General features: G+C 44.8%; 1 protein-coding gene across 2 annotated transcripts in view; it reads left to right on the top strand.

The window, feature by feature from the left end:
* The window catches only part of DOCK2 (dedicator of cytokinesis 2), a 2833934-nt gene that overhangs the window by 2737528 nt on the left and 79739 nt on the right, over positions 1-16667 (top strand). For both annotated transcript variants that reach the window (XM_069654309.1, XM_069654310.1), the window contains one exon: positions 11175-11364. In XM_069654309.1, the coding sequence (XP_069510410.1) occupies positions 11175-11364 (190 nt within the window). The remainder of the gene's footprint in view (positions 1-11174; positions 11365-16667) is intronic.

A 16667-nucleotide genomic window follows, 5' to 3' on the forward strand; every position in this document is an offset into this window, starting at 1 on the left:
CTGGAGGGGGGGAGACGTCCCCCTACCTACTTACACGCGATCTGCATTATTACCCTCCCATTACTAACAAAGAATCATGCAACCAAGTCTTATTGATGCTCAGAAACTCCATTTTGTGACACACCAAACGCCATGTTTTACTAGGCCCGAAAATGACCTCTAGAAACTTGTCTCTCCCTTTGTCCAGTGCCTCACCCCACCAGCCCAAACCCCTCCACCCCCTGGCAGCTCCGCACAAGTTCTATTCTCACAGAAGTCCAGCCATTCATTGTTGCAAAAATTTGTACCATCCCCGGCCAAGTGATCTCACTGCGCTTTGTGAGACCGGAGCAGGCTCCCTCCCTTGTGAAGATCCGTCTCCACTAACCTGCCTGTGCTCCCTCGACTACCCACCCTGCTCAGGTAGATCAAGGACCTCCAAGATAAGTACCTGGTCGGGACACAGGGTTTATGGATGCCAAGGTGCAAAGGGTACATTGTAGATATATAACCAGTTAGTGAACTTTGAAAGTATCCCTATTTGAGCCAACGTTTATGATGGTCATTTGTCTCATGCACTCAAAGTCTGTTATTCTAGTTTAGACAGTCAGGGAAAGTATCACTTTGCTGGCAAGGCCTTCACCCCGTGGAGATGAGCCCAGTTCTGAGGGAGTAACACCCAAGCAACTGCCAATCCAACGTGGCCAGCAGCTAAGGATGTATACTATACTAATGTGTCTCACCAATTGTATCGTAGAATTATGTACGTATAGCTTGGCATCATCAGTGACACGTTTCCATCTTATGATGTGCTGCCCTTGTAATGTTTTTCAGAGCGCTCTCTGGGCAGCAGAGTTTTCTGCGTGCAAAATGCATCTTATATAAAACTTTGTTCTACTTGCAAACTATCTCTTGGTCTCATTCCCTAGCATGGTGTGTCCATTATTCAAGGTTTTGCATATTGTGTCGGGGAATGGGTGCCTTCACAACACAGTTCAACAATACCAGGGGGAATGACTCCCTTTCCCTGGCTTTTCTTCTTTTTCCTGTTCTGGCAGACCTAGTTCACTACACTGCGTGGTACTGCCATGAAGAAGATAGTTTAAAGCCTTCTTCATTCTTATGCGTGGATCCCAAACCCAGCTTTCCTAGTCCCCTTGCTTTGGCGAACCTGGTTCACTACCCTGCCAAGTATTGCCATGAATAAGATGGCGCAGAAGGCTGCTCATTATTGAGTACGGGTCCCAGACCTGTCTTTCATCACTGTTCAGCCCTTCTGATATCCCGCCAACCGCCACAGTACCCCTTGTACCTGCAGGGCACTTGCTGGCACTTTCCGGTTGGTTGTGGCCTCCTAAGCGTCCCCTCTCGGCTTCGGCTGCTTCTCTAGCGGCTGCGGTAGCTCCGCAGCGTCTTCTCCTTCTAGGGCCGCATTTCTCCAGCTGACTGTGTGTTCCAACTCCCTCAGTCGGCTGGATGTACACTCTTCCTCCTGTTTCATCGGTCTGTCCATGGAAGACTTGTCAGGGCTGCCTCTGCCGGCAGACAAGTGCCTTGGCTCCAGTTCTCCCTGCTTGCCCTCACTTGCCGGCTTTGAATCTTGTGGTTCCTCCAGGAAGGGCTTCTCCCTCTCTTAGATAGTACTTCATCTATTTCTATTTGCTTCTCGAATGGGAGTTAGAGAACCACTAAAAGGCTTATTATAGGTTCAGGAATAGTTGTTAGGGTTCTGCACCTCCTCCTCATCCCAATACTTGACATTGTATTCATTCTGGGCATAATTTGCTCTTCTTCGTCTCAGTATGACCCAAGGATGTTTCTATTGGGTAGTCCCTACTCTTCCTCGTCCAGGTGAAAGTTAAGTACTGGGTTTTGCAGAGACACATGGTTTTCTGTGGTATGGGAGTGAGGGATGAGAAGGTGGGCCTCTGGGAGGTAAAGGAAGTGGACAGAGAGTGAGGAATGTTGTGCCACATTGTACCTAGTTGGTCATGTTTGTCCCTACTAGAGGGGGAGTCTCTCACCATGAGATCATCCCACTTAGTACCACGAGATCATCCCACTTAGTACCACGCCCATGGGGACTGTCGGTTAGCGGCTTCACCATCCTGGCCTCATGGGAATCCTGGCCTCATGGGAATGCGCCCCCCCCACCCTCGATGAGAAGTGAAGACGTCTAAGAATTCATCACACCTTCTAGATGCAAAACCTGCAAGGACAGGTGCAAAAAGCACAGAATACTTCCCCAAGTGGAGGTAAACTTTCAAACAGGGGAAAATGTGGCTTGCCCCCTGGACAAATGGGAGAGATAGGATAGGTGGGGGGCTACCCAAACTAACTGGACTTGCAGAATCAATAGGATCAATAAGACCATCAAAGACAATGGGGATGCAGGGCCTGCATGGAGTACAGACTCACCTGCAAGTGTGCAATTACTATAAAAAGGATGGACAGAGCCCCCCTATAGACCACAGATATGATACTTTCAGGGCAAGCCGTGCAGAATAACACCCAAATGTTCCCATGCAGACAGCCATGTCCCTTTCTCTGACATGAGTCAGGGAGCCCCAACCCCTTTTTCTGAATACAAAAAACTAACTTTTGCTGCATACACCCCTCCCTGTCCCTAGATTGATCAAAATATATTCTGACTAAGAAAAAGAGGGGGGTTCCTATGTATCTCTTAATACAGATAGACCAGCCCATATGTGCAATGTAGTGTAAATAGAATATTGGTACCCTGCCTGGTAGACACAGAGGACAGTAAATCAGTCTGCTTATGAAATGTTTCTCTGATGTCAAGGCAGTGTACGGAAAGCTTCCCAGATGTACAGATATTCCACCTACCCTATTTCGTAAAGGCTGTATGGATATACAACACCCCAGTCGGGCACTCAGTTTCTGAACTCCTTACGATCAGATTAAGACCTATCAAAGACACTCATGCTTTTCCGTGAGTCCCTCAACTCTGGTTACTTTGTTAGGTAGGAATCTCTTGTACAAGCTTAGGCGCACCATATACCCCTACACCCTGTTTGAGGTATTCTTACATTGTCCCCATAATAAGGCAGAGGCTGTTCCTGCGGCTCTACATGTGGTGTCAAATCAAAAATCATCACGTGATGGAGAGCTCCCAGATGATTTGAAGGCACTCATTAATTCCATACCAGATTGTTCTTGTTGTCAACCCATGATAATGAGGTTGGATATGTTCACACTGTCTAACCTGTTGAATAAGGACAGATCCCTTTAATAAACTACTCAGCCCTTATGAAATTGTGTATGGGAGACCCATGAGACTCCATTTCGACCTGTAAAATCTATTGATGTTAGCCTGTATTTGATTGATGACAAATGATTGGGGTATGTGAAGAACCACTTGTACCCAGATACTCTCTGCTACGAGGTGACTTTGTTCTGTTGAAAATACACCAGAGGAAGTCAGCTTTGGCTTTGTGTTGGAAGGGGCCAGACCAGGTTCTAATGGTCTCAAACTCTGCCGCTAAGGTATGGGGGCACCTGGCATCCCCAGTCAGTCAAAGATTAAAATGCCTGCTCTATGCATCCCGGTTGTGTTAATTTCTTCTCCTGGCTTTTAGTGTCTCTTATGTTTCTTCTTCGAAACTAAGAAAGAGCTGCACGGTGAACACATCAGATGTGCAGTCCTGGCCATGGTATAAGAGGCGATGTATAGGTCACTGGCAGGGAGGAGCATGTGACCTTAACGGTAGTTGGGATTCTCCCAATGCCAGCAACGTGCCCCTGAAGTGTCAGCCCATACCCATGTGAAACATACCCTAAATCGCTGTCTGAGGAGGATTATCTCTGTGCTTTAAACACTGAGTCGTAATCCCCAAAATCTACCCCACCCCAAATGTGTCCGAAAAGAAGGAAACTATTGCTACTAAGCCAACCCCAGCTCCTGAAATATAACCCAAACCAACCCATGTCACTGACCAAATGGCCAATTGTTACTGTGTTTTGCACTCTAAATTGGGAAGAAAAGAAATCCTGAAGACAAGTTATTACTACCACTATGTGATGAATACAATGGTGATGGTGAGAGAAACGGTTCAAAATGTCAATGAGAGCAGTAATGTCGACACAGTCACTGGGGATCATTACGAGTTGGGCGGTATACGGTAAAAGAGGCAGTAACGGAATTACCCACCACAATTATTGTTCCGGCAAATTATGGGTTGACGGTGGTACCATCAATGGTATTATTGCCAATAGCACAAAAGATGTATTACAGTCGTATCACAAGTTGGGATATGGTGGTAATACCACCAAAATTGGGTGGTTATAATGCCAAAAACATCACAAAGAGAGGTGCCACAAATGAAGCCACAGGTGCACCCAATCCACTCAAGAGGGCTACATAAGGCACACACATTCCCCAAAGACACTTTCAAACACCATGCTGACACTATCCAATGTGAGCTGGGACATGCAGCTGCTCACACTGTTCATTGACCTACATAGGCAGGAAAACCAGCACAGGGCACAGTGCGAAGAGAGAAGGAGAAGGAGGAGGACAAGGAGAATAAAGATGCCATGTAAGGTGGTGCCCAAAACCCGGATCAAGCCCTCACCCTGGACCCTGACTGACAAGCATCTGTTCAACCTGTACCGGCTGAACAGGGAGACCATTGCTGAGCTGCTCACCTTAATCCAGGATGACCTAGAGAGCAGGATAAACATAAGAACATGTGTACCCCGGCTGTTGAAGCTTGTGTCCGTCCTGCAGTTCCTGGCCACTGGCACCCTCCAGCACACCGTGGGCATGCTGCATGGCATTTCGCAACCCACATTTTCTATAGTGCTTGTGCAGGTGCTGGAAGCCCTCCTGCACCACATATCCCAGTACATTCTGCTCTCCACATCTCTTAAACCCTAAGAATGTACTGCGCACCGTCTTCCTCATCCGCCATTGTGCACTGTTACTGATTGCAAATCTGGGGTGTCTGGGAACGTTCGTCGTAGTGCATCCCAGATATGTGCTCTAATCTTGTTGAATGATGCTCCATCATGGGCATCATCACTCAATGTTACTCCTGAGTACTCCGCTTTGGTCCACACTGTCTCTGCTTGGTCCCCAACTGCTGCCGCCAACAAGCTCTTGATATCCCTTATTGCTAAGGGTACTCCTGCTGTGTTTTTCTCAAATGCATAGATCCATTTCCCAGCCCCCGCCATGAGTTGGCGGAGAGCCTTAAGGAGATTATTTTTGTCCATTTGTGCACAGGGCATATAGTGTGGTCGCCCCGGAAACCCTTGTGTATCAGTGACATTTGCATTTTCAGTTTTCCTTTCCCGCCCATAGTCACACTTCCTTTTTTCCGTGCTAACGCTATCCTGCCAAAACTTTCTCTTAACTTTCCATCCCACAAACTCTCTAGCCTTGGTGTGGCTTGGGGTGCTTGTTTGGCACCTCCCTCTTCCTCTTCCTCCTTGTGATCAGAATCACTCCATTATTTCCTCATCTCCTCTTTTGGATCCTACATTCTCATAACCCAGGCTGTCTGTTTCCCTGTCACTTTCTACATGGACGGTTCTTTTCGGTGCGCTATCTATCCTGAATAGGAATTCCCCATGTTGCTGTGGGGTGGCCCCTGCACCCTCGTCCCTGAACATGCTGCCCTTAGCCTGGCTAACTCAGTGCGTGTTGAGGCCGGTGCCACCTCTAGATCTCTTGCGCTCACCCGGCTGTGCTTGGTGTGGCCACCATCATCCCTGATGACACATATGTTGGGTTGTGTATCCTTCCGCCGGCCGTGTTGCTAGCGGATATATCTCCTTTTTAGCTTATACTGTCTTGTCGCCCTCCCCTGCCCCTGTCTCCTTGTTACTGTCCGGTGTCGCCCCCTCTCCCTTCAACTCCTCTGTTTCCAGAGGTTCAAGACTTCCCTTCTATTTTGTTATGGTATCCCCTTATACTTTGCTGTCAGGAAGATGGACATAGTTTCCAGCGCACATCTATCAAAAGATCTTGTATCTGGCCAGGAGTGGGGCATTCCCTCCCCTTTAGTCTCTATTACGCATTGGTTGTGATATTTATTAATCTTCACACAATACAAGGGAAAGGCCTTACATATATGTTCTAAGGCTCTATCTGTCCCCATGGTCGTTCATGGCATGTTGAGGCTACGCCTACTCTACAGCACCACAGTTTAAAACAAGGCTTTGTTTCAAAAACAGTTAAAGCATATACAGGTCAGTCTGATTTCTAATACATGTCAATACTGTCAATGAACTTCACAGAGAATTCAACAGTTCACTTTCCCCCCTCCTGCTATTCCACCACAGAGGTTCTTTGCACACTTACTACACACTCTCCAGATGCACCCCCATACGCTTACCATACACGCACCTCCTGGGCCTCCTCCATACACTTTAAAGTACACCAACAAAACAAACCAAAAAAACAAACTAAAACAATAACCAATACTTTTCCAGAGCCCTCTAATTATATGGAGCTCCTATGTTTCTCCTTATGTTACTCCTGCACTGGTCAAGACAGTGCATGTGGAGCCACCCTCTCCCTTCACTCGAGGAGGGTCCCGTATTCCTTTTTTCTTATCCTTAATATCCTGAAAAAAGTCAAATTAAAATGACCAAAATGAATCAACACAATCCACAAACCAAGCACACTCTCAATTTCATTCATTTCGTGTTCACCCTATTCACACTGCTCCATACACCAAGCCATACTTTGTTATCCCTTGCAGGCTATACTAACCAGTTCACTTTTTCATGAAAGCCTCCACTCACAGGGATCCACAACAGACCTGCCCCTCTCCTTGGGGCTGCACATCCCTCCAACGAGCAGGTGGGATTCTGCAAAGATGGCTCCCACAAGGCCACTCAGCATACATATTTTGGGACCAGTGACCCTAGGTGGGCACGGCCCTTCCGGAGAGTCCGCCTGGATACCGCCGCAGGTACCGGGTGGTCAGATCACATTTCAAGGGTCACCAAATGAAGGCAATTCCCTGTTAACGCACACTCCAAAGTGAAAACAACCCTCTAGGGGAATAGACTAGGAGATAGTTTGCAAAGATAACAAAGGTTTAATTGTACAGAATACAAATATCAGCAATGAACTCTACTGCTTTAGAACATTCTGCATCTCCACGGACTGTCAAGGCTTTTTGAGAGACCACAGCGTCAATGATGACATAACATAAAAGGTCTAAACTGGTACAGTTGATTCGCTAGACATTATATATGACCCTAATCCATAGGGGATACCAGGCTACAATTAGTTGGTTCTTTCGCCATCGATCATCCTCACATGGATCTGCTGGGCTAATCTTGGTCTCAGGTGAAGGTCATGTCGCTCATAAAAAACAATCTTTCATCTAAATGTACACGCTAAGCTTCCTACTTCATCATTATGGAATGCACCTGGGCGGCTTGCGGGATGGTGCCAGGGGAAGGGAGGATAAAATACAGTCTTACTGACCCACACATTATGGGCTTCGTTGATACCTCTCCTCTCGCACCCAAGGTCTACACCCCTGCTTTTGATCTATAAAGTATCCCTCTCTGTACCTCGTGTTACAAAGGATGTACTTATGCTGAGGGGTGAAAAAGTTGCGCAGGCTTAGATCTTTTATGGTCATTTGGTTTATGCTAAGACAGGGGGGTTCCTTGCTTATCTTGGAATGCAGGGAAGTGGGGGTCGGGTCAGTTGTGTGGAGCTGGCTTTGGGCTGGTCGGGTGGGTGTTAGAGGCCTACTGGCAAGTTAGTGGTGATGAATGGGCAGAGTGTGGAGCCTGGTGTTGTCTCACGCATTACTCCACAAGATACTAAAAGTTTGCAACAGTGAAGGGACATTGAGGAAAGCGAACTTCTGTGGGAAATGGCTGCGCAGAGTTGTCCTGCCTTAATGATGTTGGGGCCTAGTGAAAAGGTTCCATGGAGTTTGGCGAGTATAGCACGATCATGCAACCCTGTGCTTTTGGCCTAACTACAAAAAGTCGTTTCTCTCCATTTGTTTTCTAGTGCCACGCATCTACTGTTGGTGCTACATTACTTTTACATTGGGTATCACAGTGCAGTTTTCTACCCCCTTAGACACTACATCACTTCATAGAAGGTTTGCCTCACCTGGAAGCACCTAGGGTGGTGGGATATACTAATTTCCATCCCAACAGTTTGAACCAATCAATTACACTCACTGGCCGTGCAAGGACTACAGTTACATGTTCCACCTCAGGAGCATTATTGCTGCATTTGTAAATTATTCTGAAAATTGAATCAGCAAAACATGTCGTAATGGGGTGTGTGGAGCTGGGTCCTTTTTATAGGGTCAACTTGGGTGGCCAAGTCCACAATTATGAGGCAATTAAAACAAAAGCTTTCTGGGATTACTATCTCAATGCTGATTCCATTTCCTCCCATATAGCCTTGTTTCGTGTATGGTTGCAAAGTAAAAACCTCTTAGGTTAATAATATTAAGGTACTACCGGAAGGAAGTTGACTTCCCCAGAAGGTAATTAATATTAACATCAGAATTATTGGTGGTTTTGGAGCATTTTAAGCCATATTGAAGTTCAAAGCTGTGCCTGAACATGTATATGATGTTAGTATGATGTATGCATGGCCAGGAAATGAACTTATATGAATTCGCAATATGAACTCTGATTAATATGGAAATGTGATGTTTGCTAGCCTGTTTGTTTGTTTTAAGTGTTTCTTATGTTGTAATTAAGAAATATGTTTTTAATGTTGTGCTTTTATGCTGTCATTGTTATATGAATTGTTTAAAGTTCAATTTGAGCAAATACATAATAATAATAATTATTATAATTATTATAATAATTATTATTATTATTAGTATTATGATTATTAAATAAATACACATAAAAATACAAATAGGCCTTGCCTGTTAACAAGCCAGCATTGGCCATGGTGAAAAACCATTTGACATGCCTTTATTCAGGAAGTACCAATGCATTGGCCTGACAAAAAAAGCTATACATGAACCTACAATGTGTTCAATAGTGTCTGCACCTGGAAAATAACATTAATGGAGAGGAGTGAACAAAGAGCTACAGGCCCCGGTTGACTGAGGGTTCACAGGAGAGTGCTTAAACCTCTAGTCGACCAACATGATAAGAATGGCATGCGTCTGAATGCTTATGAGAATGGTGCATCTTTGTGTGTTGTGAGCACAGTTGCAGATGCAGACTCTTTAACCCTGCACAATGACCAGAAGACTCTAAATGACTGACAACGTTTACAACTGTATTAAACATGCATCAGGCATAAATTGGGACCAAAATAGTGGTGAGATGTGTTGATGAGATGCCCATTCAGGTGGAAAAAAAATCCACGTGTAAAAATCGTGCTTTCAATTATGATAAGTTTCTCCTTTTTAATGACATGGTAGAAACAGGGATGTCATTTAGGGGTCACCAGGGGACGCAATTGTGACCACTGAGGTCTCCCTTGCTACCCCTACAAATTGAAGCTTGTGGGCTGTGGTCAATGTCATGTGACTCCTTGGTTTCTAGAGTGGCTGGATTACTTGTTCAGGCTTCTTTAAAAAAAACCTGGGGTTCCACAAGTGTAGCACTTTGAGCAGTGACCCTAAATAAGAAAGAATAGGAATAACAAATAATTTGTCTTTCTTGAATTTTATACAATAATTGCTAGACTCATTAAAGGTTTATTTCGGGCACACTTCATAGGGTGAGTCACTGATTTAGTCTGTTCTTAAACACCTCAAATTCACAATGCAGACAAAATCCTCCAACAAGCATTTAGAGTAGAATAAGCATCTGTTTCGTACTATGTATTGTGCTTTTCGCAAGTTGCAGTTATAGCATGTTTTTTTCTGCCAAAACATTTGGTGATCCATTCTTGTATGAAATGTATATCACGTTACAGTGATATTTTAACCATATTTTTCATAGTGTACTTAGAAACAATGCTATGTGATGCCACTTCCTGTTTTGCCAAGGGGTAAACAGTCATGATCCATCGCTTTCCATGATGTCACTTAGGGGTGGGGTCAAAAGACATCCCTTCCTGTGATGTAATCAGGGGTCAAGGGGCATGTGATGTCACTTCTGCTACCCCCGGCATTTTGGTGAAATGACATCCTTGGCTAGAAAGGAGTTACTATGTGCAATATTGCCTCTGTATCTAAATACTCAGTAGGACAGCAGTGTGCGTATTGGTGGAAGTAGCTAATGAGATGTAATATTTTGTGTGTTCCCACAGATATCTGTTTTGCATTGTACTGGAGATTTGGTTGGGTCATTGTTGGATTTGTATGCATATTCCAGTACCTTCATGTTAAGGTTTTAAGCAATAACACACCTTTTACTTATGTATGTAATTTGTCTATGGCTTTGGCTAATAAATCTTTGAGATAGAAATTAAAGAAACGAATTTGTTGCTGCTGTTTGTCTGAATAATTGTCATTGTTTTGGGAGAATCACTTCTTACCACTGGTTCAGCATCCCAATGTCTTTTTGTGCCTGTACTGCTCCATATAAAAATAATGTAAGACATATCATGCTGCCTTTGTGTCCAGCTGAATGCACACCCATTGCGCTCGTGCGCTGCTGATAGAGTACTTGCTCGGTGTTGATCATTCTGGAAAGCCACGCAGTTGAAATAATTCATTCTCACTAATTACTTTGTTGAAATTGGCAAACCCAGCGTACATTAATGGAATTAATGCTGAACTCATAAATGCTCCAGTGCTGAAATATTAGTAAGGACGAAAACACCAACGTCATTGCTATAGACTGCTTTAAAACGTGTTAAACGGTGTTGATTCTCATAAGTCCCATGCAATTTGCATTGAGAAAATATCTCATATTTTTCGGTAAATGTTTACACTTTCTGAGTGCCCGTTGTAATTAAACGCATGCGACTTTCGGCATGAATTCTCAGACGCTTTTGCTGAAAACATCTGCTCTCTGATACCTATCAATATTTGACTAGCATTTTTCATTTTTAGACATGATGTTGACGGCTTTGTGCGTTCAAAGAGTGCACACAAACACACACTTCAGTGCTGTACACAATTCTATTACCGTCCCTCTTCAAAGCAGTGAAAAATTCCCAAATCAGCAAATATGTATTCAAGTGCATGAACTTTCGATTAAAAGTAGACATTGATTCTGCAAAAAATAAGATTTTAAAAAAAAAATTATAATTTTCTCTTCAGTTGCAGTGTTGAGTTTGGCATGCCCGTGCCAAAAACGACAAAAACCGAGACCGACGGGATTTTACTGCAGGTGAATCCTGACCCGGAAGTGAAATTGAGGAGATCCAGGAAGCGAGCAAAGAAAAGAAGCAGTATGGTGGTTGTCAGTGAACAAACAGGGAAAGAACATCCCCTTTCCGATTCGAAACGGGTGAGCCAAATGATGAAAACATCCAATTTGAGTGCAAGAATTCCATAATTCACAATGTCACATGCAAAGGAGCTTTTTCACATCTGCAAATAGTAACCTCACATTAACCATGGCACGTAGCACCACCTCGCTTTTACACGCCCCTTTGGCATATCAAGGATACAATAGGGACATGGTTTGTGTTAGCCTTTAGATCAATTGCTAATTTCCCTGCAATAAAATATTTTGCTTGGTAAATAATTGTATGAATACTTTTTAATAGCTGCTGCCAGTGATCCTGTCCCAAGTCTAAAAGGATGATCTTCCTGGCAGTCTGCTAAACTCATATGATGACTGCATCAGGAGTCAGCCATATCTAGTCCTGAGAGATGATGAATCAAAGCCATCCTGTATAGATTGAACTATTTAAATGAAATAACTATTGAGGGACCACATCAACTGCCCCAGGATGGGTTTCTGAATATATCAGAAAAACCTTTGATTATCTTGTACTACCCAAAGATGACCCCATCACATCTTCAGGATGATTCCATGAGAACTTGAGAATGTATTGTTAGTACTCCAAGATCATCCCATGATAACTTCAGGATTGGTTGTGATGATTAAAGGATGATAGTATGACAACTATTGGATGGAGTGGCATTAGTTCAAAAACATTTTCGGTCAAACTCTGAATGGAGATACCACTTACACACCCTTAATGCATACCACAACATACACCATGCTCTGTGTAACAAAGCATTAAAGATGAATTATATAATGTAGGAGAACATTTTTTTCTTTCACAGAAAGTCTTTATATCATGTGTCACAGTTTTGCACACAAGTTAATTCCCAATAGTTCCCTTTATGTAAATAACTGCAGCTTGAAATGTAGACACTGTTTGTATGATCATTTCAACAACTTGCTTCCCCTGTTGCAGTGCTTCTTTAGTTAGACATGTGAAGGAAGTTGTGTTCTTATAAATGTGACACTTTCAACCACCCTTCCTTTCCTCCACAACACTGTCTACTTCTCAATCTAGCAGCTCTCCAACCCATTGTAAAGAGAAACAGCAACCCAAAACCCAAACGATAAAAATAATCCAAGAGATGAAATTATCACCGCACCTCTTTGCAAGGAAAAACAAGGTTTATTACCTGCAAAAAGGTCTCAGACAGTCCCGTAGAACAGAACTGACACAGAAGTTCTCACGCCCCAAGAAGTTACAGGTTATATAGCGGAAAACTGCAAATCTGCATACATAGGTTACAATGTTATCCCACCTACCTCATTGACTACCACCTATAGAACATGCTAATACCCCCCTATTGTCCCTGGACCGATTGGCCACACCTTATCTAAACCCATTCCGCTAGACACATGGTCCACTACATCGTTACTATTGAATCCAGGTATGGGATTGGTTAATGAAAGTATTGACACATTAATAAATTGTGACCGTCAAGTGATGTGCACCCCTCTGATCCAGACATGATCAAAGTAAACTGGGGAGACCAACTCTGCTTTGATAAGACAGTTGGCCTTCTCATTACACCAGATTTGGCATCTCACACAAGCTGCACCCCTGACCTTGCACTAAATGTATTGGCATCACCTCTGATCCTAATATCCCAAATCACAGAACATTCCAGACATGCTCCCCCAGGTGCCCAGTAATGACCTGACCAGGCACTGCTCTTGTGTCCGAATTTCAGGGATTTATTTGCTTCTAGTTGTGCATCTACTTGTAATTCAAATGCGTTGACCTCTCCTTAGGTGGGGGCAGTAGTCCACTAAATCTTTACCCTGGCCTCTTGGCATCACAAACCCTCATGCCCTATCCTATTCTCACAAATGTGTCCTTCAAAGGGTGCATCCCTATCAGCTCTTCCAACAGCTAACATTCCATTCCCATCACTTTCAGGCCCCGCAGTAGGATACAATTAGCTTTTTATCTGTGCACCATGGTGTCTCTGACCTTGGCTTCTCTCCTGGGGGACGGAAAGGGAATTTATCTTGGAACTGAGCTAAATAGAACCACAGCTCCATATCAAGGCCTGAGTTCTTTTCTGTTCATTTTCTACTAGGCCTTAACATCCAATATCGCTGTACACCTGCCATGTTAAAACACTAACCTCATTCCTACTGCAGTATCTTACTGACTCTATCTTTCAGCTGCTTCAGCTCTTTCCTCACACCTCACTAAGGAACAACCTTTGTATACAACTACGACACACCGGGCCTATGCACTGCCCAATCCATAACACCTGCAAGTGCAACATTAGTACATATGTTTCTCTCTCTATGTTGCTATACCTAGGTATCTGATATGTGTTAAAACTAACTACAAATGATATGTGTGCCGTCTGCCTTGCAAAATATCACCCTGCTCATGTAATACTACGTGATAATAGGTTTTCCTCAGCCTGAAACTTTTTGTTTGCCTGGCTGGGACACTGTATGTGCAAGCCAACACCATCTCCTCTAAACTATATTTCTTATCCTCCACTAAACCCCTCTCTCCTATTATGCTCCATCCTCTTATTCTATGCAACTACCTCTACTTCTCTACCAGCCCCTGTCTCCTCCCTCTAAGGACCCCACACTGGTTTTTCCCCATTGCAACCCCATTCCTCACCCCTTCTTCACTAGCCCACTCTCCTCTTCCTCCACCAACCCACTCTGTTCTTCTGCAAATCTCCTCCACCCCATATTCTCTGATCCTCTGCCAACCCGCCTCTCTTCTCTTCTGTCAAACTCTTCAATGTTAAACGCTACTTCTCCCTCTCACTGTCCGGCCCCACTGCTAACCCACTCCCCTTCATCTCAAACCTGCACTTATCCTGCTTCTCTGCTAACCCACTCTCCTCCTTCTTCTTTGCCAACACTCTCTCTTCCCTGATTACCCACTCTTCTACTCCTGTGCTTTCCCAGTCTACACCACAAAATATCTCCTTCATTTTCTCCCTTCTCTTCACCAAGCCCCTTTATCCCCTCTTCTTTCCATTCCCTCAGGCCCCCCATCTCCCTTCTGTCCTGTAAATCCTGTCTCCCCTCTCCTTCAATGTAGTCTCCCCTTTAAACCCCCTACCTCTTTCTCTGTAACAATGTCTATCCCTTTCAACTCCAAATCCCCTTCCTTATCTTCTGCTCCAAATCCCTGCCCCCTCTGATCAAATGACCATCCCTTCTCAAGCCACCTCCCCTCCCTTTCTCCACTTTCTTCAACCATCTCTCTAGTCTCACTCCTCCAAACCCCCTTCTCCAATGACTTCCTCTCCTTTCACCTTTACTCTTCCAACTCCTGTATACAATCTCCCCCTGCACTGCCACGCCATCAGAACCCTTCCTCTGCCTAGCCCCCAACTCTTCTTCTCCACTAATTCCCCCAATGTTCCTCCACCAAGACAGCCCTCTCTCCTCTGCCAAGAGACAGTTTCCTCCTCCACCTTTGCTAAGCCCCCCAATCTCTGCCTCTACCAAGCTCCCCTATTTCCTCCCTTTCACCAAGCATTCACCCTTCTCCTCGACCACCAAACCCTCCACTACCCACTACCAGCTCCCCTTCTTGCAACCAAGGACCACCCATACTTAGCTAAAAACGGAATACTACCCCCAAACACTACTCCCCACACTCAGCCAAGAACCAACTTGAGGACATACTCAAATACTCCCCCACCCATTCAGCCAAAGGATCCTTTGGCAATCAGCTGGATGCCCCCTCACTCAGTTAACATGCCACACACACTCAGCTAAGAACACCGCTCCGGGGATTCACACCCTAGAACTAATCCCAATAACACTGCTGCTATCACTATGGCAAGGAGCCCTTACTAGAATCCAGCCAAATGTTCCCCCACTTGCACTCAGCAAGGACTCCCCACATTAGCACTGAGCCAAGGGCTCCAACCCTCTAGAACTAGCACTCAGCTAAGTACTGCACATCCTCAGCCTGAGCACTCAGCCAAGACAATGTATGCCCATAGCACTAGCAATCTACCAACGACTCCACCCCCTAGCAGTAGCAATTCACACATACTCAATCCTCCTGCACTTATACTAAGTCAAAGACCATCTTAAATGTAGAAGTAGCACTCAACCAAAAACCCGTCTCCACTAGCACTTGCTCTAAGCCAAAGTCGACCCCATCAGCAATTAGTCAAGGACGCCTCCCTAGTAATTCACTTGTCCCAAGACTCACCCTCTGTAGCACTACCAGTCAGTCAAAGATTTCACTCCTAGCACTACCACTCAGCTGGGAACTTTTTCCACTAGGACTTATCCAAAGACTCCCTCTCTAAGGCTCAGCCAAAGACTAGCCATCCCTAGCACTAGCCCTCAGCCAACAACTCTACCTCCTAGCACTTGTACTCAGTCAACGATTCCACCCCAGAGCGCTCACCCAAAGACTCCCCCTCCCTAGAACTCATCAAAGGATACACACACACAGACACACTCAGGCGAAGACTTCCCTGCACACTAAGCTGAATACTCCATGCACAGGCCCAAAACTCCCCCACACACTCAGAAAAAAATCACACCACACGTTAGTCAAATATATGCCCCATAGCACTCAGCCAAGAAATGCCTCATAGCACTCAGGCATGGACTATCATGCCAACATTCAGCCAAGTACTCCCCACCAATTCAGCTACAAGAACTCCAACACACAACACTCAGACAGTGACTCCCACCCCAACCACTCTGTCACCCAATGTATCTAAACACTCAGCCAAGCACAACCCTCCTCATCTCCACAATCCCCCACCCAAACAATCTTGCACCAAACGCTGATCAACCCCAACACATTGTTCACGCCACCAATGCCCATAAACTTTCACAACTAGCCTTCAGAACCCCACCCTCTTACCCACATTGGTGTGCCACAAACTCAGTGATCACCTCAAACCCTCAATGCTGCAAAGTACAACAGGCTTTAAATGGTGTTCTGTAGCCCAGCCCCCACCTAAATCCATCTCTGCACAAAGGGCATGCTTTGGTCAGCCGAATGAAATCTCCCCATTCATCATCTGGGCACTATGGCAGACAATGCGTGCGGAAAACACACATCTAGCAAAGGACATGTTGGGAGCTGCCTGCAACCGCGGGGCATGCTGGGAGTGGCAGGCAGTGGTAGGGAATGCAGTCAGATGATACTGGTGTGTTTAAATGTCCAGTGGCAGTGTGTCCGCTCCTACGGTGTTCAGTTTTTTTTATTTTATAAAACCATTTTTTGTTATTTTTCTTTGAAACAAAAGGGTACAAAACAACTAGCAAAATGTAACAGTATATCACCACCTCCCAATTAAGAGTCCATTCCA

This window comes from Ambystoma mexicanum, chromosome 3q, assembly GCF_040938575.1.
Source record: "Ambystoma mexicanum isolate Mex_15411 chromosome 3q, UKY_AmexF1_1, whole genome shotgun sequence".
NCBI lineage: Eukaryota > Metazoa > Chordata > Amphibia > Caudata > Ambystomatidae > Ambystoma > Ambystoma mexicanum.